This window comes from Aplidium turbinatum, chromosome 11 (genome assembly GCF_918807975.1).
Source record: "Aplidium turbinatum chromosome 11, kaAplTurb1.1, whole genome shotgun sequence".
Classification (NCBI taxonomy): domain Eukaryota; kingdom Metazoa; phylum Chordata; class Ascidiacea; order Aplousobranchia; family Polyclinidae; genus Aplidium; species Aplidium turbinatum.
This window is the reverse complement of record NC_137482.1, coordinates 16377113-16401608: the sequence shown is the minus strand read 5'-3', so window position 1 is coordinate 16401608 and position 24496 is coordinate 16377113. Positions and strand designations below refer to the sequence as shown.

Below are 24496 nucleotides of genomic sequence, written 5' to 3'. Positions count from 1 at the left end.
ACATCTCAGCCAGGAATTAGCAACAAGAAAACATAGATGCTTAGCTTTATTACCGAAAAAATGCCGAAGAAAACATGATCTTATCCTTTTGCTATGCCACCGGACAGCACCATTTTACAGGAATATTTATACCCATATTTTTGTTGAAAATGCTCTCAGAATGCACCAAATTCAAAGTAATTTTTCAAAATTTTCTGGGGGAGGTCCCCCAGACCCCCCGCCGCTGGGTGTCGCCTTTGGCGAACACGCCGTCGGGCTTCGCCCGCCGGCCGTCAAAACCCCCCAAATTCCTGGCTACGCCACTGATTGTTCATAGGCTATCTGTTTTATCTTTTTCTTACTTTTTAATTCATTTTCAAATTTTCTAGCCCCCCCCAAAAAAAACTCCTAGATCCGCGCCTGACACAACGTTTAGAACTATAGGTTGCCGTGTGATAAACAGATGATTTGGATAATTTTTTGTCAAGTGTGTATGCAATGTTTAGAATTAACCACGTAGTTGAATGCGTACCATGTGTTTTTGCACTAAGTTAGTATAGTATTCTTAGGCAATGTGGACTGTGGACATTCGAAACATTTTCACGGCACTGACTATCTACATCGATTAGTTCTTTCATAAACACTTCACATTACAGTTGCGTGCCGTGTGCTTTCCAAGCAAGGGAGGCAGCAAAATTTGTTGCGAAATGTTTACAACCAGTCGTAAGCTGTAAACTGAGCGATTTATTACCACACAGCACAGTAGGCTAACAGTCGGCTATCATGTACAGTTTTGTGTACGTTGCGTAGTTTGTGAATGAATCACAACTCTTCCAGATTTTGGAACGGTCATAATATTATTACCACCCTTTTACATAACAAATTCGAGTGGGCCATATCAATGCTTTTGACGCACGAAGCTTGTTTCTACATTTGATGACCCTGTATGACCTTTGGTCAACAGAAACCTTGCATCCGAACATTTAATCCTTTTCGTAAACATTTTCCTTTTCGTAGACAGCACACATTCCAAAGGAAAGGCAATCAATCTCGGCCTATTGGACGACCGGTTATATAACCTATAAATGAGCGGTTTTCTGGCACACAGTGGGGCAGTGCAGGATGACTATTCGTTTATACTCAATTTAGCGATTTAATATGCAGTTTATTTTTTCTTTGTTGGAAAACAACAGCAATGATAAAGTTACAAATAGTGTAAAGAAACAAAAGGAAAAGGTGTTACGTATATGCAGTAGCGTAGCCAGGAATTTGAAAGGGGGGGGGGGGAGGTTGACCACCCAGCGGCGGGGGTCTGGGGGGCTTCCCCTAGAAAAATTTGAAAAAATTACTTTGAATTTGGTGCATTCTGAGAGCATTTTTAACAAAAATGTGGGTAGAAATATTCATGTAAAATGGTGCTGTCCGGTAGCATAGCAAAAGGATAAGATCATGTTTTCTTCGGCAGTTTTCCGAAATAAAGCTAAGTCTCTGTGTTTTCTTGTTGCTAAATCCTGGCTGAGATGTTTGAATGTTTGGTATTGGCAAAACTTGCTCTTTTAATGCAATTTTGTTTAAAATCAGGCATATTTTTTGGGGACTGAAAGCATCATTCTCAATATCGTGACGTCACACGCGTGCCAAAGGGGGGGTTGTAACCCCCAAACCCCTCCCCCCCCCTTGGCTACGCCACTGCGTATATGAAAGTAACTTAAGCACGGTCACCAAATATCAAACTAGGCCTTTAGAAAAGTTTACTTTGTTCTGATAAAAAGTAGCCTACAACAGCAAGCAACGACACAAAAATTAGGATGATTTATTTGGAGACAAAACAATAAAAACAAATTGAGCTTTGTCGGTTTCCAACCAGACATGATCAGAAAATCCAAACACATTGGAATTCTAGGTAATAGCCTAATAGGTATTTAGAATTTAGCAATAGAATTTAGTAATAGCCTAATTTAATTTAGAATTTAGTAATAGCCTAATAGAATTTTTTTTACTACCAAACCTGCAAACGGTTCTTTCGAGATTCAACATGAAACATAAGAATAACATGTAAATATTACACCATTTGGCAATGAAAAGATCACACACGGTAAAGATGATAAGGAAAAACGTAGAAAAATACAAAAGACTGAGCTGCAACGTGCAATTGGTTATTCAACCAATGACTTTGACTCTTGATACGCAACGCTTCAAAGAATTTTGATGATGTATTTGAATATTTACTCACGATAATAACAATTGATACATATAAGTTATTTTGGCAGCCGATTGTAGCATCGAATAGACAGCGATAGACACGTGTTTCGCCCATGAGGCTGGGCTCATCAGTATCGCACCGTATGTGTAAAACTGTTTTATTTGCATCAACAGCGCACGGGTACAAATAATTGACACGGCGAGAGAGCACAAACAAACATAGCCAGGTCGAAGACTTTCAGAAACCGGCCTGCCACACCCCGCGGCGGCGGGGAGCGGCGTGATTTATGGGGTGACGATGCACCCGGAGGGTTAAGTCCACCAGCTTAGGTCGCGAGGGCCAGGCTGGGGAGTCGAGGTACCTGTGGAGGGAGAGTGTGGATCGAAAAACTATATGGCCCGTCCGCAAATTTAGAATGGCGGAGCGGGCCAGGGAGACAGGCTCTTTCTGCATAGCCCAGAAAGAAGCCCTGCGACGAACCGGGCGACCCGTCGTGTGTGGACGCTGGAACCGGCAGTAATTGACCGCCGGGCAGCGCCCACGTCTCCTTCACGCGTCTTCGCGCAGGTACTTTGACTCTTATACCCGGTCTGCCAGTAGGCAGAGCGGATAAAATTGGGGTCTCCCACGAGGAAGAGAGTCGAACCATTTAAGGATAATTTGGCTCTCGTGGCAGACGAATATTCAATAAAAATGTGGAGCAGAGGCTCGATGAATCAATATACTGTAATCAAAAGAAAAAATATATATATATATAGGTGGGAGTGTAATTAATACTCACTGGAGAAGAGTAAGCTTTCATTCGGCGAGCACGGATGTGCACTGGCCAGACGTTGAGGCAGGTTCGCCCAGCTGGGTCGGGGAGGCTAGCGATCGAAACCAGAGGCACTGATAGGCTGCATTACCGGTAAAAATAGAAAATTGTGGTAGAAGTTTTGAGGCTGCATCGAGTTGATCAGGGGATCGTGTTGATCAATGCATTGAAAGCGGAGCGATGTTGATCCGAGCGGGCAAGAACAGCGTTACAAGGCGAAAGCAGCGTATGACAGTTCGAAACAATTGATTGATTAGTACATAGAGAATCTAGTGAGGATTGAAATTGCTTAATTGCTATTAAACCAGTCTCAAGTCACAATGTACATGAGGTATTTTATTTCCTTCCTTTTTACTTTAGAATGGTTGTTTTTGAAGAGACTGGAGTATCATATAAAAGAAATGGCGCAGGTTTATAGAAATAAGGTGATGACATAAGGTGATCAATTTTAAGCCAATATTGTTATAAGGTTATAACGTCTAAACGGTTTGCTGTCTTGCGCGCCCGGATACTTACTGCAACGTTATTGGGGAATAAGTTTCTGATCGCTGATGTCGTCTTTTCTATGACGTAGCCCCTCCACAAGTGAGCCCGGCGTTCCAAGCTTTCCAGACGCGGAAGGATCCTTTGATTGAGAGGGAAGCCACTTTTCTAGCCACCTCTGCTACCCCACGAGTAGGAACGCCCAAGGCCGTCAGAGCTCGAGAGCTCATCGGGGCGTAGCTCCCGAGGGAGCCTACGACGAACGGAAGTGACAGGACGTCCCTGCAAGGGCGCTTCCTGTCTTCCTTTATGTTGACACATAACTCGCCGTACTTGTCGTGTTTCCTGTCGGCGGCTTTTCGAAGAGAGTCCGCGCCGTTGTCGAACGGACATGTGACGTCACATACGACCGTGACACCGTCAGGGCGTTGCAAGACGATGTCAGGACGCAGATCGGCACCGCCCGCTTCCACGTGCTGTGGAACCGTACTATCTATGGAAAGCCCGGGTTGCCATTCGGCAGGCACGTGCCCCACGATCTCCCTCAATACTGAATTGTGTCGTTCCGTGACGACAGTCATCACGGTAGGGCAGTGATTCAATATGTGGGGGAGAGTCTCTTCCGCTTTCCCACACGCACGACACATGGAAGGTAGGTAACGGCGGCCATGGCTTTGAGTAATCGACCGCCGCTTTACCAGTCAGTTTAACTCTTATCTTTGTGGAAAGAAAGAGCCAACAAAACCAGCAGGTGCCAGGGGTAGGTCAATGTGAAGAAAGGCGTTCTTCCCGGCTATCAGCACAAGGCTGATTACTCACTAGCACAGCGAGCTGCAGTGACGCTTCGCTAACCAGAACGGTGTAGCTTCCACGCCAGCCATTGAGACCTCCAATTAAACGTTTAAGTTATTTTGGCAGCCGATTGTAGCATCGAATAGACAGCGATAGACACGTGTTTCGCCCATACGGTGCGATACTTCGCGAATACGGTGCGATACTGATGAGCCCAGCCTCATGGGCGAAACACGTGTCTATCGCTGTCTATTCGATGCTACATTCGGCTGCCAAAATAACTTAAACGTTTAATTGGAGGTCTCAATGGCTGGCGTGGAAGCTACACCGTTCTGGTTAGCGAAGCGTCACTGCAGCTCGCTGTGCTAGTGAGTAATCAGCCTTGTGCTGATAGCCGGGAAGAACGCCTTTCTTCAAATTGATACATAAGTAATTAATAATAAATATTCTAATTACATAAATTAGATGGATTAAACTAAGTATAACGCCGTTTGAGATGCACAACGCAAGACTAGGCTAAATCAAGCCGTTTGATGCATAGGCGTAGCCAGGGGGGGGGGGGGGCGAAAGGGGCCATGCCCCCCCCCCCAAATTTTCAAAGTTTGGATTCCGAAGTTGAGCCCTTTGTTGAAAATATAATAAAATTTGTATAAATTTATAACGTTTTCCAAGACATCTGGCTATTAACACCCCAAGGACTTGTTTTAGACACACAGAAAGACACCAATAAATTTTGCAAATCGTGAATCACGCAAAATTTACTCGATTTACGTTTCTTTTAACTAATTTGTGGAAGCAATTTCAGGATGGCTTACTTTGTTGGGTTTTTGTGTAGCTGAGTTTTTGGTGTTCTCTAATTTTAGCCGCAGATTTTTCCCGTTCGTGTGTAAGAGCTACCTTTAATAAGTCAATAGCTGTTTATCTGCTAATAAACTTCATAAAAATATTACCCTAAAAGTGTTTTCAGAAAGCGCTATAATCCATTATTTAAGTGTAATTTTGCAAAAAAATTCCGTGAGAGCATGCCCCCGGACCCCCCTACAATACGCGTGCCTTCGGCACGCTCTAACCCCCACCAGTTTCATTGCTTCCCCTTGCTCAAGCCACCAGGATACGTCACTGCACATCAGGTGGCGATGTCTTAAATCCAACACTTTGTCGTTCTCTTCAATTCATCAAATATTTGGCACCCCCAAATTTTTTTCCTGGCTACGCCACTGGTTTGATGCATTGGCTAACTGTTAAAAGGTGTCCATGGTTGCATGAGGCTTAGGATGCTGTATAGTGTAGCAGTAGCGTAGCGTCTCAAAAGCAGGGCACCAATCACTTTGGCGTTACAGCAATTTCTTGAGAAAAAAATCATATGGTTAGTTTAAATTTTTCTGATACATGAAGTATCAGGGGTGTGGGGGGAGGGAGTATGGGGGTCACCAATCACTTAAACTGTGCAATTCATGCACTTGAAAGTGTGTTGTTTTGAAAATTCGAATGCAAGTCTAGAAATAGCACTGATATTTCAGGAATAAGTTACGTCATTAATAAAGCTGATGTTTTTTAAAACATTGTGACCAATCAAGTATTTACAAACGCATTGTAGTTGTCAGCTGAAGTAGATAAGTTCTGTTTTTCTATATGCAGATTGAACTAATTTTAAGGAAAAAAAGTAATTTTATTAGGCGTTGCGACATTGCTAAAATCATTACCTTCGCGTTGAAGGGTCATATCGTTTTATTGCCATGATGACTTTCTCACATGAGGTATTATCAGTGGCGTATTTAGAAAGTTTGTTAGGGGGGGGGGGGGGGGCAAGACATTGCGTCAGTCAGCCGCGTAGCGGCAGACTCTGCGGCTGGAAGCCAATGGGGGTCTGGGGGTAGTACTATAGTAGGCCTACACACGGAGTAGTCTCAACGGTAGTACACAGAATGCTCAAATTTGGTTAAAATGGCTGTTAGTTGGTTCAAATTTTTTCTACTTGGGTTAAAATTATACTTATTTGAACCTTTGAATAAGGGGAGTGGACTATACCAAAATGTCATATTATGCGTCAAAACGGGGGAGGGGTTAGCTGAAATCGTCAGATAGGGGGGAAGGTAGAAAATCAAGAGCGAATCCGCAGAATTAAGTTACTGTTCCAATTAATGAACCAACAAAAGATATCAAACACTTCAGAACATAAACAATAAGGTAGTTCTTCCGACCTCGAATACCTTTTGAATATTCTCAGCGATTCGCAATGACAATCTACAGTTTAGTCAATTATATATTCATAGTTTAATCATTAAACTGTAAATTGTCATTGCGAATCGCTGAGAATGTTCAAAAGGTATTCGAGGTCGGAAAAACTACCTTATTGTTTATGTTCTGAACTTTAATACGATGACTGCGCTTGGCAAATATATCAATAATGACTTCATTATACTCGAGTACAATATTCTTGTTTAAATACTGTACATCTGAGCTAGACCATCCAAACGTGGCTTGGTCATGGACGTGCGGTAATAATTTTTGAGGTACTCTAGTGTTCACTGAAATATCGCTCATTGGAGGCAGTTGTAACTGGAAGCGTAGCAAAGATACAAAGTAATTTATGGATAATCGCAATAAGTGCCGAGTTGTTCAGCAACTTGACACGCATCCACAAGAGTCGCAGGTCGTTTATTCACAGAAACTGCAAGCCAATTCGCTATCCATCTTCGCAATTCAATAGCTGCAAAGCAATTGCTTGGCTCAACATCCAGCATTTAATGGTGGAAGACGAAAATCTCGTCGATCGGGACGGGCAGTTTTCTTCATGAATCAATGAAGGCAGAAAAGTGCTGACTTTAAAGTGATTGGTCAAGATACAAAAACTATAGTTACAAGTGGAAGTGTTTCACTCAAAATACGATGTTTTTCACAACTTTGCTTAATTTTTGTAAAGTAATTCCTTTGCATTGATTTTCTTTTCGAGTTGAGCTTCTCAAACAAAATCAAGTCCTTTGCCCGATTTGTTTCAAACACCTCTGGTTTATAGCAATTTTATCACGTTTCAGCAAAAGCAATCAAATAATTAAATGTTTTCAACAAACTAGACCTATCGCATATTGTATATCATCGCGGTTCAACTTCAAATCCGTGGTTAATTGTAGATTTGTTTGCGAGCCAATGACGATGCTGGTTTAGTTTACTGACGTTAAATTTGTAATTGTCTAAAAAAAGATTTTCTAATGCCGGTTAACAATAAGACATTAACAGTTAAAACTCTGGATCAACAAGGGTGTAAGGCCGTAGGATATTTGCAAAAGTTAATAATATTACCATTGAACATTTACGACATTAGGCGCTGCAGCAAACTGTGACAATATAAGAATGTGATGACAGAGTTGTAAAGTAAAATTTCCAGTGTAAAAAGCAGGCTAATTAAATGAAAAAGTTGTAGGCAAATTGAAAATTAGATTTAATCATCTAGGAGGACACTCCTAAAATTTGTTTCTAAATGACAATCACAAGAAAAGAAAATGGACACACTGATGGAATCTTAGTCACTTTTCAATTTTTGAGTTTAAGTTGTTTTCAAAACACGTTGTGAGCCGAAAATAGATTTTTTGAAAATTAAAAAAAAAAGTTTCTACGACACATACAGTGGACTGCTAATTGAAATAAAACGAACTTATAGATAATGCGATTAAAAGGCTAGGTTTTATGAAAGCAATAAATGCTTTACTTTGAAAGTTAGATTGTTTTATGTTCATCTAAAGCAAACATGAGAGCAAAAAGACATGTCCAACGTTAGTGAACATATTAACACATAAAAGCCGTTGCAAGATTTAATAGTTTGCAAAATTTGCAAGCGTATAAAAACATGAGGCTTTTGTATTTACTTTAACGACTAAGTTAGTTTGACTTTAACATCTAGGTTATTTGCTTTACCATAGAAATGAACATTTCTATGACAACAAATCCATTTAGAAATTTATTAATATTTTATGACTTATTTGATTTGCAACATCTATTATTCTGTACCAAGTGTTTGCGATTACGCTCACACTGGCAGAGTAATAGCACATGATAGTGTTATATTGTTTGCAGTCTGCTGCTCATGTCTATTTTCATGGAAGCAAGCGAAGACTTCAGCAGTGATTGCGTTTGTTCAAAATTACGTTTTTGACCAAACCGTAGAGTTGCAAAGTTAAAAAAAAAATTACAAACCAGTGTGATGACTTTCTAAGTTGCACTGTTGCATTTTAACAAGGGTACTGGAGTAGACTATTTGTTTGTAAGTTGGTTGAATATAACAGAGCGAATTATAACTGAAACTGTGATCGACAGGAACTTACAACGCTCTAAAAACACTAACTTGCAATGGAAGACATTGAAGAACCAAAAACATTAGGAATAGTTGATTTCATTGTTATTGTTGGTAAGTTTTTATAACTGTCTTGTTAAACTTAGTGTTTCCATTGACAAATTGGTTGCTCACAAGAATTATAAATTATTTACCATGTAGGTTACACCCCTGATTGTGTTAAGTTGTAAGATAGAGAAACGCATCCTAAAAAACCAATGCTGTCTTATTGGTTTGTTAAGTTAAATTAAAACTTTTCCACCTCACTATTAGGACTGCTCAAAGCAACATTTCGATAATATATGTTACAACGAAATGCAGTTTCTTCTTGAAATATTTTCAGAACATTTTTGTTTTCAAATCTCTTTAAGGTTGTTCAACGACAGTTATTGAGCAAAAAGGAAGTTTTGTGACAACAAAGGAAAAATTACGAACCAACACTTGCGTAATGTTTTAAATGTTATTGTTTCAAGCAGCTCTATAGTCAAAGTATTTAAAAATATTCTATAAAACAACAAATTATAATTTTGCGCGAGTGCAAGTTGCTTACATAGGCTACTTATTGGTTTGGACTCTTTATCCTCGGACTGACAAAGTCTTGGTAGGTTATTTCTGATAGTTTTGCATACTTGTAAAAGCTTTTGACACAGGGCCGACAGACTTATACTGCATATGTTATCAATCGGAGAGTTCATTTCAAAATTAGCCTACCACATCTAAAATCACAAAACCTAAAAGTTGTTATACAAGATTCCAAGGCAGCTACTGATGAATGTTTAAGCAATGATGTCATGAAAGGTAGTGGCAAAAAGATGGTGTAAAAGCATATTTCCACGACATTAATTGATTAAATCTCCACCTGAAGATCAATTGAGTCTTGAAGTTATCAGCTTGCTTCATCTAAAAACTGTAATTTGGGTTGCTGGCCGGAGTTGGACCTTTTGACTATATCTGCTTTGGGGTTTGGACGAAAAATTTACGAGTGTGGAAAAACCTATGTCACCTCATAAAATTATGCATATTACAACTGTTCGTAAATCCAATAGAACATCAAGTCAACTCACGCTTTTAATACACTTAAACGAAAATAAGAAAATGACCAGTGAGAGGTTTTTATCAGGTTTTCATAGAAGCATCTATTTCAGGCTTACTAGTTGTTTCCATAGCCATCGGCATTTACTATGCGATCAAGGATAAGAAGGACAAGAACATGGAGACATATAACTTCGGAGGAAGGAAAATGTCACCGGTAAGAATGTGAATCGCAATTGAAGGTCTGACTAACAACTACTTTAGTAACACTTTTGATTTTTTTGCTAAAGCAAAATTGGATTGTCTAGTTTAACAGTCAAAGCGTAATCTCTAGTAAAAATTGACTCGTCGTCGTATGAGCATCTTGGGCCGAGGGTCTATCCATTGAGGGTCTACCCATATGTTGAGATCAACCAAACTTATGTTGCCATACCATAAAAAATGACCACTAAAATCATATGGAGTGCTGTTTAAATACACATTCCTCTTCTCAAAGCATTTGGCTTAGTTTGAGGGCGATACAAATGTTTTGCAGTTTTGCAACAAATTGGTAATATCCGTCTAAACTGAACGAATGAACTAAAACTGATTTTTTCAAGAAAACTGATAAATAACACTCTTTGTAATCAGGTTTATGTCCTCTAATTGCAGATTTTTAATTAAGTAAACTGTTAGGCAAGAAAAACAATTTTTGTGTTTCTCTGTTCAAGCATGTCTTATGCTTTTCCAAAGGCATAGCTGCGTGCTCTAGACAAGTATCGAACCCACATTTTTGCACATCCTGTGAGATCTCAACTCTCAAGCAAGTGGTCAATGTGCCACTGGTTAGCATCAAGCTTCTTTAAATCATTGCTCCGTGTTAAATTCCTTTAGAACTGAAGAATCACTGGTCAGGTTTGCTTGCTAATTTTTAGTGGAGCAATACCTGAAAATATTACGCTGTGGCTCTAGACTTGAGAAGCATCAGTGAGATTTTATGCACGTCAAAGCGTGCACTGTTGCGGGTCGTTGTGGTTTTAGATATCCTTCAAACTTCTAAACAAGCTATAACATATATCAAAAACAATACAAGGCTACTTCAAAGAAAACATTGCTCTTAAAAAAAAATTGACTTCAATCTACTGGACTTCCTCGTGCAATCTACTTTTGAATAAAACACATGCAGCAAATCTCCCTCAACAGAAAAATGTTGAAACACTTATTGGTGGAAGAATCGCCTATAACATTATTACATCTTGAGGTGTTGAGTAGATTGTTTGTTAAATAGCACTGTGCAAATATCAGCTCAGCAGGCCTATAAGCTGCTATGGCACACTTAAGTTCAGTTTTTGTCTTACTGTGATCATTTTTGTGCGGTCAGCACAGATGAAATAGGTTTAGACCTTCTCTGTGACCCTGTCGGTCAAGTTATATGATCTATAACAATTTTGTTTTAACAGATTCCTCTCGGATTATCGATATCCGCAACGTTTATCTCAGCTCTCACGTTCATTTCATTCCCAGCCGAGGCATATTTGTTTGGAACAGTGATGATGTGGTTTACAATCGCTGGTATCTTACCGACGACGATCATGTGTGTCTTCTACATCCCTCTCATGCATCGTTTGCAAATATCATCAATGTTTGAGGTTTGTTAATAACGTTCCGTGAAGTTTGAGTCATCGAGTTATCGGTAATTATTAATGTTAAACTCAGAACCTTCTTTAGAAGTAGAAACCTTCATTACGGTACTTTGCTCTATTGTAAAAAAAAACAAAAAAAACGACAGAGTAAAGGCCTTAATTTAAGATGGTTCTTTATTTTTATTTTTAATTATTTAAGCATTGAACAAACGTGAACTATCGTTCACTACAGTAGGCTATATGCTGATGCAAGACGTAAGTTTTGAATACGAGCTTTTATTAAGCCGTAGCGCAGCTATTCCGTCTAATGCTGTTGCATGATCAACTTCATTTATGAATTATTCTTGCCCAAACTTTTATTTCCAGTTTTTCGAACTTCGATTTAATTCCAGAATGAGAAAACTAGGCTCTGCTTGTGGATGCTTTATCATGGTAAGTTTTAGTGGTGAATGACAACCAATTGTAAGCTTAATAAGATGAAAACAAAGTAACAAGAAGTAAACTATATCAAACACAACAGGTATCAGAACAATTTTCGCCCACTTGATTAAAACCAAAGCATGATATTTCACCCAAGGGGTAACAACAGTGTTGTACGTTGACGGCGTCAACTTTTTGTTGACGCTGAGGCTAGCGCCGTCAGTTTATTTTTTAGTTGACGGAAGTGATAACGCCGTCAACTATTTTGCCGATTTTAAGCGTCACGCGCTATACGTCATTTTTCGTTTTCATGGAAAATCTCGTTTCACAATGAGAGTTACATTTTGTTTGACGTTTTGACATTCAGACTGATAGCAATGAACAATATTGTTCTGTAGCAGCTATTTATCTATCTAATTATGTAGTTTCAAGTTTGTTTATCGTATCCTGGGAATCTGAGTCGAGAAAAGTTGAAATCGAGACAAGACAAAGTCGTAAATCGCTAAAATAGCGCTAGAAATTAGCGCTGACGCCGTCAATTTCTTTAAGAGCTGACGCAGTACTTTACGACGTAAAGTTTTTAGGCAGTTCGCGCTGACGCTGACGCCGTCAATTTATTTCATTGACGCGTACAACACTGGGTAACAAGAAAGACAAATATTGGAAAAACCAAAGCAACTTTTACTGGGCAAATACTTTACAGTCGAACACAGAGTAACAAAACTTGTGTTTTCTTTAAAAACATTATTTGTGAGAAAAAAGAAAAAATTTTGACGGGCAATAACTGCCCACTCCATTTCATTACAGAAGCTGACTTGAAATTTCAATACATGTTGTTGTTTTTTTCAATTAACTTTTACTTTCCCTTTTTACTATGCACAGGTGTTCTACATGGCCACAACCGTTTACGTGCCTGGAATTGCATTAAGTGCAGTTACGCCTCTGGGATTGATTACTACTATTTTGCTGACAAGTGGTATATGTACATTCTACACAACCTTGGTAAGTAACCTATTGAATTGAAAAGATTGCATTTTAAAGTCAGTTGATGAAAGTTATGAACCGATTGATAAATTATTTTTTTACGATTTTGGCATTACCTCAGATAGACTAAATCAGCGATTTGAGTCCGCGGACTCCCAAAGGATCCTTAAAGAGTTTTTAGGAGGTCCATGAAGTTCTTTTGAATTTGTAGCATGATTGATGAATTATGACTTTTATAAATTGCTGTGTTGTGGAATGGGTTTGAACATTTCTTAATAACCTGTTGAAATGTGACAATAAGAGAACATATAGGCTACCTATCAAAAAAAAAGCTATAATGACATTCCATGAATCTATTACGAAGGGCATCAGTCACTTTTCATACTGTAATACTAAACTGATATTCACCGTCCAATTACCATCGAGCTACAATTATTGAAATGTGAAAAATACATATACAAGAATGCTGCAGGTAGAGTTATTACGTATAAGGGTAAGATTATAGATTGTACTCTACTGTATAAAACATTTATTTTGTTGAAAAGACGCAAAAAACTACAATGTCAGATACAATTTTTTTGAAGGGTCCGCGACCAGCTTTAAAGGTTTCTACAGCGATCCGCTGAGACTGAAAGGTTGAGAACTACTGGACTAGATTAAGCTAATTTGTAACTCTTAATTTGATAGACTATTGGAACCATAGCATGGACGTCTTTGTTAGCTTTTATGGTTAATTTAAATTAACATCAAGTGCGTCGATGGTGAAATGCAAATATTCTTTAGGGCGGAATGAAAGCTGTTGTTTGGACCGACACGTTCCAAACTCTGATTATGTTCGTCGGTTTTCTTGTTGTTTTAATCAAAGTATCAATAATGATCGGAGGTTTTGGGAATGCATGGACTATAGCAAAGCAAGGAGGAAGATTAAACTTATTTAAGTAATTATTTGTTGTCCTTCTTGTGATACTATTGGGCTACTTAGCTTTGTTAGTGTATTATCGTAGTAATAGCATGATTGTTGTGATGAAATACTAATCATCACTTATCTGGAGTATCATTCATGTAACTGACGTTTACCAAAATCTTGATCATGCGTTTCATTAAAAACGATTTTGCATTTTACAAGTAGGCTATAAGTCTACAGTTTGGGCCATTCTTATTATATGGGATGGCACAGTTCGTTTACAAATGGCTTACATTACCAAGCAAATAGCACTCATTGCATACACTCTTTTTGAAACACTGTTTGATGAAAGGTGCAATATAGTACAAACAGCCAGTGGCTTATTGAATAATGGTTGTAACGCGTCTTTCTTTTTAGCTTTAATCCAGATCCAAGAATACGGACTACGTTTTGGACGATTATTGGTGGAAGTGCTATTGCCTGGAGTAGCCCAAATCAAGCAATCATACAACGATATTTGTCCTGCGACTCTGTTTCAAAGGCTAGAAAGTAAGCTGTTGGTCGTCGTCTTACAAAAAAAAAATTACCAAGCAAGCCTGCTTGTTGGAATTGTAACCTACTTTACATAGTGCTTCAAAATGCTTGGTACTTACACGTGTAAAAAAGCTACACTGCTATCATAACTGAGCAGTTAACTACCGAAGAAGTTTTAGATAACTAAATTAAAAATGTCATTATAAGTGTTCAAAGCAGTGATTCTGAACCCTGGTTCTCGGAACTGCGTAATGTCCTTGATTATGGTTCTTGTGGCGGTGGCAGATTAAAAAACCTTTTGCTATGAAATGTCTCAACTCCGTCCTAACTTTGCACATTGTTGAAAGTCGATTTTAAGTTTCAAAATATTTGTTTACGCGTTTTTATCATTTAGGCCAATAGGAGGTTTTGTATTTTTAAAACATCCTTATTAGTTTTCATACGGCTCCCCACACCTTTGACGTTTAAACTCTTGGTCTAACACAGAAAAAGGTTGAGATCTATCATCTCTACTTTGGTAAATCAATTCTTTTCTTTTTTTTCGAAGGGCTGCAGTCGTATCAATGTTTCCACACTTTATATTTATTTCAATGTCTATTATTGGTGGAATTCTTATGTATGCTTATTATCATGACTGTGATCCTCTGACGTCTCATAAAATAGAAAAGCCAGACCAAATGATGCCATACCTAGCGGTGGATATCTTTCAGGATTCTCCAGGCATGGCTGGTTTATTTGTGGCAGCTGGATTTAGTGGAACGTTAAGGTAAGTTGTTGGCAAAGTTTACTTTCCAGTGTTAAAACTTATGCTCCCATCAACTACTGTAAATCTGTTTAAAAAGGTTTGTTTGTAAACTCGTTAACTGTAGTAGACTGGTGTGTTTAGTGTTTCTATCGGTAAGCTTATGGAATACTTCACTTATTTGATTGCACGTGTAACAAACAGCTGTTTAATTTGAGGAGTAGAAGGATGGCACTCAAATAAAAAGTTAAATAAAGGAAATAACGTATCGATTTTGCAGCACCGTCTCATCAGGAATCAACTCTTTGGCCGCACTCATATTGGAGGACTTTGTTATTCCATCATTGCCTAAGTTATCTCAAGCAGGAAGAGTAACCATTAGCAAAGGAATTGGTAATATTGCCTTTTTTAGTTTTAGTGTTTTTTTAGCATAGGTTAAATGACAAAGCCTATCAAATAAAAAATGTAGTTTGTCTAAAGTTTAAAACATTACTTAATTTTAGAAATTATACATTAAAAACTTGTTTATTTTTAAGAATTTTTAAATTAATATAGTGTCCATATACACAAAATCATTGATAAATAAAACTTTATAGCCTACATGACTGCGAATCGGCGCAAAAATAACGAATTGCTGTTGGTGATTGTTGTGTCATAAGCTGGGCCTCCGAGAGAAATCATGGTCGGGAAACGATACTAAAAGTGGGCCCCAAAAAACAATTTTTAAGCAAAAATACAAGTAATGAATTTGTATCATGCCTTGCATCATGTGTCTTAAGTCGAACTTGGCTACTTTCCTCATCGTGAAATTGAATTCTTTTAAAGTTTTGATTTTAAACAACGTATATATCTATACGAAAATCTTCTTTCAATAATTATGAAAATCAACAAAAATCACTCGACTACACTTGCAGCAAAATTGTCATTGTTGCTCAATATTTTCTCTTGAAAGAATTGCAGTGAAGTTATATGATGTGCACAACTGCACATGCACACCTCATAGGCTACGTGGTGCCTTTGGCCACGGGCGTTGAGAGGACAATTTAGGTCCCGTAGCAAAACGATTTTTCGGAACCAAATAAAAACACGTCCAAGAAAAATGCACCATATCCAAAGAATGCAGTATAGTTTGTTCAAACTCTTTAGTGTTAAGGCAGTGCGGGACTGTTTGCTGATGAATTCTTGTCTGTTCGTTGTGTGGAATCCTGCAAGAGCCGCTTTTGGGTCGGTGATAACGTCTCCTCCCTTGACAAGTCTTGGCAACCGTTGGAAATACTGGTTGACGTATCAGGTTTTCAAAGCAACAAAAATATTTGGAAAAGTGTTTCGAAAGTTGCAATCAATAATTTCCTTGAGTAGATATCATGGGGTGATGCATTCCGATTGTTTACTGGGTAGCTTTCTTTCAAAAGTAGCCTTCCAACTTATCCAAAATGTCATTGTTGTACAACTTGTTCTAATTTGTTCCACATGCCTGCAACTATACATCAGACATAAGCTACAATGATATTTTCATATGACTTCAAACTTATCGATATCTTAGAGAGTTTGTTGATACATTTGTGTTGTGAATAAACTACCAACAGCTAGCAAATCCTTTGCAGCATAGCGTACAGTAGAATAAATTTCGTTTGTAAGATTGAGCTGGTGAAGCCGAGTTGTTGGAGCGTTGGAGTTGTTGGGGCGTCCCCAGAAAAACATTTTTTTTAAATTCATAGTTCCTATAACAACTTGAGCTTGCGAGTAGCCTACTTTCCAGCTTTCTGTAACTTTGATTACATCTTCTTTTAAATAATATGAAACCAAGGAACTTTCAGAAATAATTATTTAAACTACCATTCAACGTTTTATAGGCAGAGAAAACTTCTACGGTTCGAGAAAAAGTTTTCTCTGCCTATAAAACGTTGAATGGTAGTTTAAATAATTATCTTCTTTTAACTTTATTAAATTCATCAGCTCATTGTCCATTCGTCGTCGTCGTGTGAGCCTCCTCTGGGGCCGACAAACATTGAACAGTTTTTTATCGCTGCATAAATAGGTTAGTAGAGTGAATCTCGCTTAGGACTGTGATCTACATAATGCAGAGAAGCACAGGTTTGAAACTGCTCAAGTAGGCTGCTTGGAAATGGGATAGCTTTCTTTAGAATTTCCTATCTGGCTTGGCTGCAATTGAAAATGACATAAGCTTAGTCGATCAATTACACTACTCAAAAATGATATAATATTTGGACAACACTGCACATCATGAACTCCAACTTTAGTGCATTTAAGCAATGACACCCATAAGCAGAAAATGGGCAAGAAGGGTTTACTTTCTTCAATCTTGCTTGGACACTTTTCCAAATATGCTGAATCCATTATCATATGCCTGGCAAACGCAGTTTTTTATGTCAAGGTACAGTTGGTCAAGCAAACATAATAGCCTACACGCGTAGCCAAAACAGCACTAGTTTTCAAGTTAGAACAACATAACAACGATCAAAAAATACTTGTTAAGTTGTAACTACGACGCATTTTATTCAAAAATTTGTTTATTTTTAAGTTGATAAATTTTTATTTTAGTAGTAAAAATGGGCCTCCCTCAAAAGTGACAAACGTTTTTCCTTTACAATATTATGCTAGGGGGAAAGTAGCCCGACTTCCTCCCCCCTCTCGGAGCCCCTGGTCATAAGACATGTCGAAACCAGAGTTAAATCAATTACACAGTTTTCTGTTCACCTACAATTCAATTACAGTTGTGTTTGATTCAATTCTGGTCGAAACCACCTGGTTTTAGTCGATAAAATGCAACTGTTGTGTTGAATTTGTTGGCAGTTATTGCTTTCGGTGTGATTGTCACCGTGTTTGCTATATCGATCGGATACATCAACGGAACCATTATGCAAATTGGGTACACATTTGCTGGCACAGTAGGAGGTGCTTCGTCTGGAGTCTTTGCTCTCGGCCTATTTTGTCCCTGGACAAATACTATAGTAAGATGTTTATTGCTAGTTTATAAATGCATAGCTTGTTTGGAAAGTCTCACACATTTTTAGTAGCTTTACATACGTTTCTTTTGTGAAAAACATGTTCTTTTTTTTTGATGAAAAATGCTTTGTCATCTGGGACATTCAAAAATACCCAATTATCCTCCATATCGCCTTTTAAACAGGACTGTGGAGTCGTGGGTCAAATTTGCATCCAGAGTTAGAGTTGGAATCGTTCAAAAATTCCGACTCCGGCTTGATACAAAACAGCACATAATAAATTTTTTGTTTTCATTTTTTTTTCAAAATATTGTCTCTTGTTTTTCGTATTGCACAGAACAAGTGAAATTAAATGAAAAATACAAAATTAAAAAAATCTGACAACTCAAAAACATCTGGCAACGGCCAGTCATACATCAAGGTGTTGGAGTCGTATATTTTTCGCCCGACTCCAAAGCTCAAGTTTTAAACAGTTTACCCGGTTAAATGAGGAAGTGAGAGGTATTTTTATGTCAAAATAGGCTATTTGTGACAAAACTACATCAACACAAACAGGGCCAAGCTAAAAGCAATAGCATGACCTTTTCTTTTTTTGCTGTGTCGTCACATTAAATTTGGAAATGCGCAGAGGCATTGCAGCAGGTTGCTTGCTATTTAGCGCCTCTGCATAAACCTTTGCCAGTTTATGAAAGAGTACAGCCTAAAACAAATCAAACAATGTAACACAAAAATGATGGCACATAAATGTGAAAAAGATAAGATATAGCCTACTAAATTTTCCACACCATTGAATTTTTAAGGAAACTCTTAAACGTTGTACAGTTTTACGTCAACATTATCACTCACACAAACATATCACTCTCATCATGATAACAAGAAACGCAATTTAACATTATCTTTAAAAGCAACAAGTTGATTTGGAATCATGAGTTTAAGTGGAGATGGTAACTTAAAATTGCAAGGAGAGAAAAGCATTTCAGCAGACTGTAGCATTAAACACCATTTTATCTTTGCTAGCAAAATTTTTGCATACATTTATAAGGTATTTGAAAACATCTAGGTCAGGCGAAAAGCAGCAAATGTCATCCGCAAAAAGAATATAATGTAAAAAAATTATGGCCAACTGCATATCCAGGATTGACTTTATTCAACTGAATAGATAAATCATCAACATATATTGAAAACAGATGTAGGCTGAGAACAATACCTTGCCTCACCCCGTTTGAAATACCAAACGATTCAGATAATAAGCTTTCCCATTTTTATACATAGTTTGGTCTGAATGCCAGGAGCGAAGTATGCGAATAAAACACAGTGGCATATTTCGATCACTTAATTTATCACACAGCTTATTTGTGTTTTTTTGCTAAAGGTTCATTTTTACTACAAATGTTTGATTAATTTAATGCATGCAATTCGACTGCTTTGTTTGTTGCTCTTATCTTGCGCAGTAGCATGTAGAGTAGGCTAGGCTACAGACAATGTAGAAAAACAGTAGACAACTGTTAATAAATTGTATCAAAAAGGCATTAGACTTATCTTAATTGAAGATAGAAAATATGAAAATCCTATTTTATAGCTAAGTTTATAAGATTATTTGCAAGAAAAATTTGTTTAACATCTTTGACTGTAAATCGAAGCATTTTATTTTGATTAACTTTGCTACACAAATAACTTTTCACATAAAACTACACCAAACTTATTCTAAACTTACATAATTTGACATTAGGGAGCATTTGTTGGAGAATGTTTTGGAATCGCATTTACTTCTTGGATATCACTGGGTGGTCTTTTGTATGGAAAATCTCCCACAAACCAAGCGCTGCCGTTGTCGACAGAAGGATGTCCAAGTGTTATGTCTGGATCCAATTTTTCTACATTGAGCTCACCTTCCGCAATCACGGAAACCACATTTACTACTTCTACATCCATTGAAGATGAAAGGTAAATGTGAAATGGAAACTGAAACACATCAAGCAACGAAATTGTGGTTTAATTTGACCATTCCGAACAGTAACTACCAATAGTTAGACTTTTGCTTCTTGGCAGATTCGCTACTCTTCTCTCTAACACATCGTCATCTGTTTACCTACTTATTTCATAATAACTAATCGTTTCAATCACAAAAGCTAATGCATCATAAGCAGAGATGGGCATGATTTTTATCTTGAAGATCACTTTTATTTGGTGATCTTGATCTAAGATCACTTTTTTATGTGATCTTAATCTTGAAGAACAATAAGATCAAGATCACTTTAAAATTGGAGTTTACTTGCAAGATGGAGACATTTTTTTAGAACTCGTACTGTACAAAGTAATGCGTGGGACTTACTAACATTAAGCTACTGATAAATAATAAATATGATATGTGTTCAAGAATAGTCGATTTGAATTTTCAGTGATTTGATCAGTGTTGCCATTTCAAAATTTAAAAAGTTTTCTGAGTTGTTTATAATCAATAAGTCAACTTCTGTATACTTTATGTTGACGTATGACAAAAATGATTTAACTGTGTTGACAATTCTGTTTTGTGAATTCTAAAAAAATTGCTTTCTTTGACCCAATTTTAGATGCTGAAAAAGTTTAAAATAACGGTATTAAACCAGTGGCGGATTCAGTACGTAATTTATGGGTGGGCCTAGGAAATATCTTGGTAGGCCTTCACCAATAATGCCACGGCGGTCCAGCATACAAAAATCAAAGTGATATAGTGGTACAAAGGTTAAAGTGGGAGCCCATCATGCTGTGAAATCTTCTTCGTTTAAACCTTCTTCGCCACTTCAAGGGTCGAGGGGCTCTGCCTTTTACCACCCTTGAGCAGTGGCAGCTACGCTGTCTAGATGTTTGGGCAGGTGTCGAGCAGCCATTTAATTGATTCGTCATCCAGTTCACGCAGACCACGCACACCATTTGGCGCATGGTAGATGGCACAGTTACAGATGGTGTGGTCTGTGGTTTGTTCCTCCTTGCCGCACTCACAGATCGCGCATGGAGCCATCCCCCATTTGTGCATGTTGGAGCGGAATAGTCTAACGCCAGTACGCAGGCGGTTGAGCCGCACCCAGGCCTTCCTTGGCAAATGCATTCCGGTTGGGTGAGGGCTGCTGTCGGAAATGAAATTTTGAAGTCTTGAGGAGTTCTTCTTCCACTCCGGGCTCCATTGGTGGTCCGCCCAGGTAGCCGCACTGATGGATTGGTCTTCAGAGGTTTTCATCAGGAGTTGTTCCGCACGTACAAATGGGTGTCTCGATTTCAGTCGCCGAGGTTGCACGCTCGCAGACTCGCAGAGACTTGAGTGGAGCAAGTGGCTGGGGTTGGTAGCGCGGCGAGTAAGAGACGGATGAGATGATTAAAGAGGATGGCTCCTTCGCGACGAAGCTTAGCTGGTTGGATGCCAGCAAGGACAGGGAGATTGTTCGATGGTGTAGGTCGCAGGCATCCTGTCACGATACGCAAGGCGTCGTTTATGGCAGTGTCGATTTGATGGCAGCGGGCACTGCGGCTCCAGACAGGTGCACAGTATTCTGCTGGAGGAACTAGCGCAATGGTGGCAATGCGCACGGTGTCAACTCCGGCTCCCCAGCCTGAGCCGGCCAGACGCCTTAGCAAAGCTGTGCGTGTTGAGATCTTTGTGAGTAGTGACTCCAAATGTTGACGATAAGTGAGCGACCTGTCCAGGACTAGCCTACTCCTAGATATTTAGGGTTTGGGCACAAGGGCAGGGTTTTTTCATTGGCGTTGATCTTGAGCTCACGCTTCGCTTCCCGGTTGTTTAAGTGGAAGGCTGTAGTCACTGTTTTGGTTTGCTGAGCTTCAGTCTCATGCTGTGAAATAGTGATGCCACAGACAATTCAGTGCCACTTGGTTGTTCTAGTGTTAAACATTAATATGTTTTTTTTTTCATAAATCTGATTTTGGGTGGGCCCACTGTCAATCTGGGTGGGCCTGTACCAATCAGGCCCACCTGGTAAATCCGCCCCTGTACTAAACAAAAACTGGACTGGATGTGGTTTATTGCAGAAAATCAACTAGACTAGTAATTATTTAAGGTCTGAGTATAAACAAATCTATTAAATATAAAAATATATTATGCTGCTTTTCTTTTTCGCTGTTCTTTTGTATTTTTCTTTGGAGTGGTATATCTAACCGCAGACTTCTGAACGTTTTTGATTGTGCAAACTGCATGCAGACAACAGTATCAAGGTTGCCAGATGGATAAATGGTGCAATTAACATTGATATAATTCAGTGAAAGTTGAAAATACTTAGTAACATGAATAAAAGCTTCCCACATAAACCAGACAAGAATTTGGTGAAAAATGAAGTAGTTCAAAGTTTTTTTTTAAAAGCATAAAACCTAATAGCAAATTTGTAACTTTTTCAGTAGCCTACTGTAATTCCCCTCGGCCTTGGGTGTGACGTTGCGATTCTACGCAAACTACGACAACGATTGATAGGCCTAATAGCAACTCGATCAGCGATCATGTCAGCAATCGAGTAGTTGAAAGCAACAGTTAGCAAGACCAACCACCTGTCCTTTACCACAACAATTGATAAAAACTAGATAAAAAGTTTATTTATCTAACTAAAATTTAAAAAAAATCATTTTAGTAAACGAAACCTTCGTTGCATAATTCAGTTTTTCTCATCTCAAATTATTGCTGTGGTGACAATGATATTGCTTCCTCGGACTACAGCAATAAGATTTAGTTGTTTATTTCTCAATGCAATTATTAAATTTTATATTTCTTGTTGCAGTAATGGTTTGGCAAGCACACTCTATGCAGTCTCCTACTTGTACTATTCGGCGATCGCAATGTTTTCGACTGTTATCGCTGGATTGCTCGTTTCTTTTTTGACAGGTAAATTTTTCATTTGAATAAAAAAAACTCAGATCATCGATCAACACCTTACTTCACACAAAACACTGTTAACCGCCCAAGAAAAACCATGCCTGGAGGCCCACCTCCGTCTATAGGCCCATAAATACTTCTAGTTTGTCTGGCGTTTTTTAGTTGCTTGAAATAAAAAAGCTGAAATACTATTACAAATGCAGAACATTCAATAGGCTAACTTAAATTAATAGCATCATAAAGTTTCGCATTGTCAGTCATTTTTTTGGTAGACTCTGATGATATCGAATCAACGAAACCATTAAATTTACTCTAGCCTATATTATTTTGTTAGCATTTACAGAAAAGGAATAATAGCCTACTAAAAACCTTAGCCTACTTGGTTTTTTGAGGGTTTGCTAAAATCTTTCTGTCGCAAGTGCGTTTGCTAATTTTCAAATTTTATCACAACACACTTTAACGTTTATTTTGTAGGTGCCAATAAGCCATCAGAAGCAGACCCAAACCTGTTTGTTCCGTTAATTTCTCATCCTATTTTTCCTGCAAAAGTTCGTCAATTCTTTCGCTTTGGAGTTCCAAAACTTTACGAGGAAGCAAACTTTCAAAAGAAGGAAAGAAAAGAGGGCCTTGAAAAAGAACATATGGTAGAATTCATAAGCTCGAACAAGCTTTTCGGCAAAGACGTCGAAATGGCAGAAACTGATATTTAGTACATATTGCCTAATATGATTTTCATGTTTTTTTTTATTTCTGACGATCAAAGCCAAACAAACAAAACAGTATCACTTGCCATTACATATCGGAAGTCTGGGGAAACGTAGAAGAGACAAAACGCGAACGTTAAAGCGTGCTCGAGAAGGAATGGCTTACTAAAGACAAAGATTTTGGCAGTCTGCGGGTTTTGCTGAAGTTGTTAAAGGGGTATTAAAGGAAAAACCTGACTTGGCGATTTTCCACGTTCTTTGTGTTTAACATGCTACCATAAAACGATTTTCAATAAAATTTTGCCCCATTGCGGTCTGACCACCATTGTGCGCGTGCTTTTGTCAGAGCTTTCAAAACGAGATTGGCCTGAGCAACGAAGCGTGCGACTGTAAAGAACGTCATAAAGTCTACGTCATAAAGTCTAGCAATCAACCGATCACGCAATAATTGTTACTGAGGGCGATTTGACTGTAGGCTATGTATGTACTGTATGTACATCAAAACAGCACATTTCAACATCAAAACAGCAGACAGTTTGCTCAAAACATCAGATGTGGTAACGTGGCTTTTGTTATTGCTGGACTTTATGACGTATTCTTGAGCTGTGTTTGCACGTTTTGGTCATTTTGAAAAAAAATGAAAATAAATGAAACACTGGACTTTGGGCCTTGCCAGCGCCATTGAAAACAAATTTTTTTGGGTAATTGTTTTTGAAATGTATTCTTGAATGTTCAGTTTACTCATTTTAATGCTTAATTCCGGTTTGAAATTTTCCTTTAGTATGCCTTTAAAACTACAAATGATTTCTCAAAAGCATATTATTGCAGCTTCCAGTTGTTGTTGTAGCTGTTGTTGTTGCATGGTTGAATGAAAAGACAACATCCAATCTGAAATCGTTTTTGAATTACAATGACCTTTGATCTAACAAAATGTTTTTGAGCATTTCACGCAAGTTTGCAGGTTACAGAGCAAAGCAAAGTTAGATTCCAAACTAGTAGCTAGATGGCAATCCTATTGCGAATGTAACATATTTATCGACTTATAAAATCCTTCACAAGTCCATAGGCTACATTGTGCATAGCCAGTTACAAAAATAAAACAAATGGACTACATTTATACTTCCTTTGTAAGTAGGTC

At 38.2% G+C, this 24496-nt stretch overlaps 1 protein-coding gene across 1 annotated transcript; it reads left to right on the top strand.

The window, feature by feature from the left end:
• Positions 1–8508: 8508 nt before the first annotated feature.
• Positions 8509–24278, top strand: LOC145779538 (sodium-coupled monocarboxylate transporter 1-like). The gene is made up of 13 exons (XM_082591144.1): positions 8509–8673; positions 9744–9847; positions 11070–11258; positions 11619–11684; positions 12555–12674; positions 13440–13594; positions 13978–14109; positions 14642–14860; positions 15117–15229; positions 17651–17808; positions 19532–19746; positions 22560–22663; positions 23129–24278. Exons 1-13 carry the CDS (start codon positions 8616–8618, stop codon positions 23362–23364), a joined length of 1869 nt encoding a protein of 622 aa, XP_082447270.1. The 5' UTR covers positions 8509–8615; the 3' UTR covers positions 23365–24278.
• The last annotated feature ends 218 nt before the right edge of the window (positions 24279–24496 follow it).

Excerpts from the sequence above, each read along its gene's own strand:
- LOC145779538 (XM_082591144.1), top strand. The coding sequence starts at position 8,616 with ATGGAAGACATTGAAGAACCAAAAACATTAGGAATAGTTGATTTCATT. Across the intron at positions 11,259-11,618 it reads AAATATCATCAATGTTTGAG|TTTTTCGAACTTCGATTTAA; the intron begins GTTTGTTAATAA and ends TTTTATTTCCAG. Across the intron at positions 17,809-19,531 it reads GTCCCTGGACAAATACTATA|GGAGCATTTGTTGGAGAATG; the intron begins GTAAGATGTTTA and ends ATTTGACATTAG.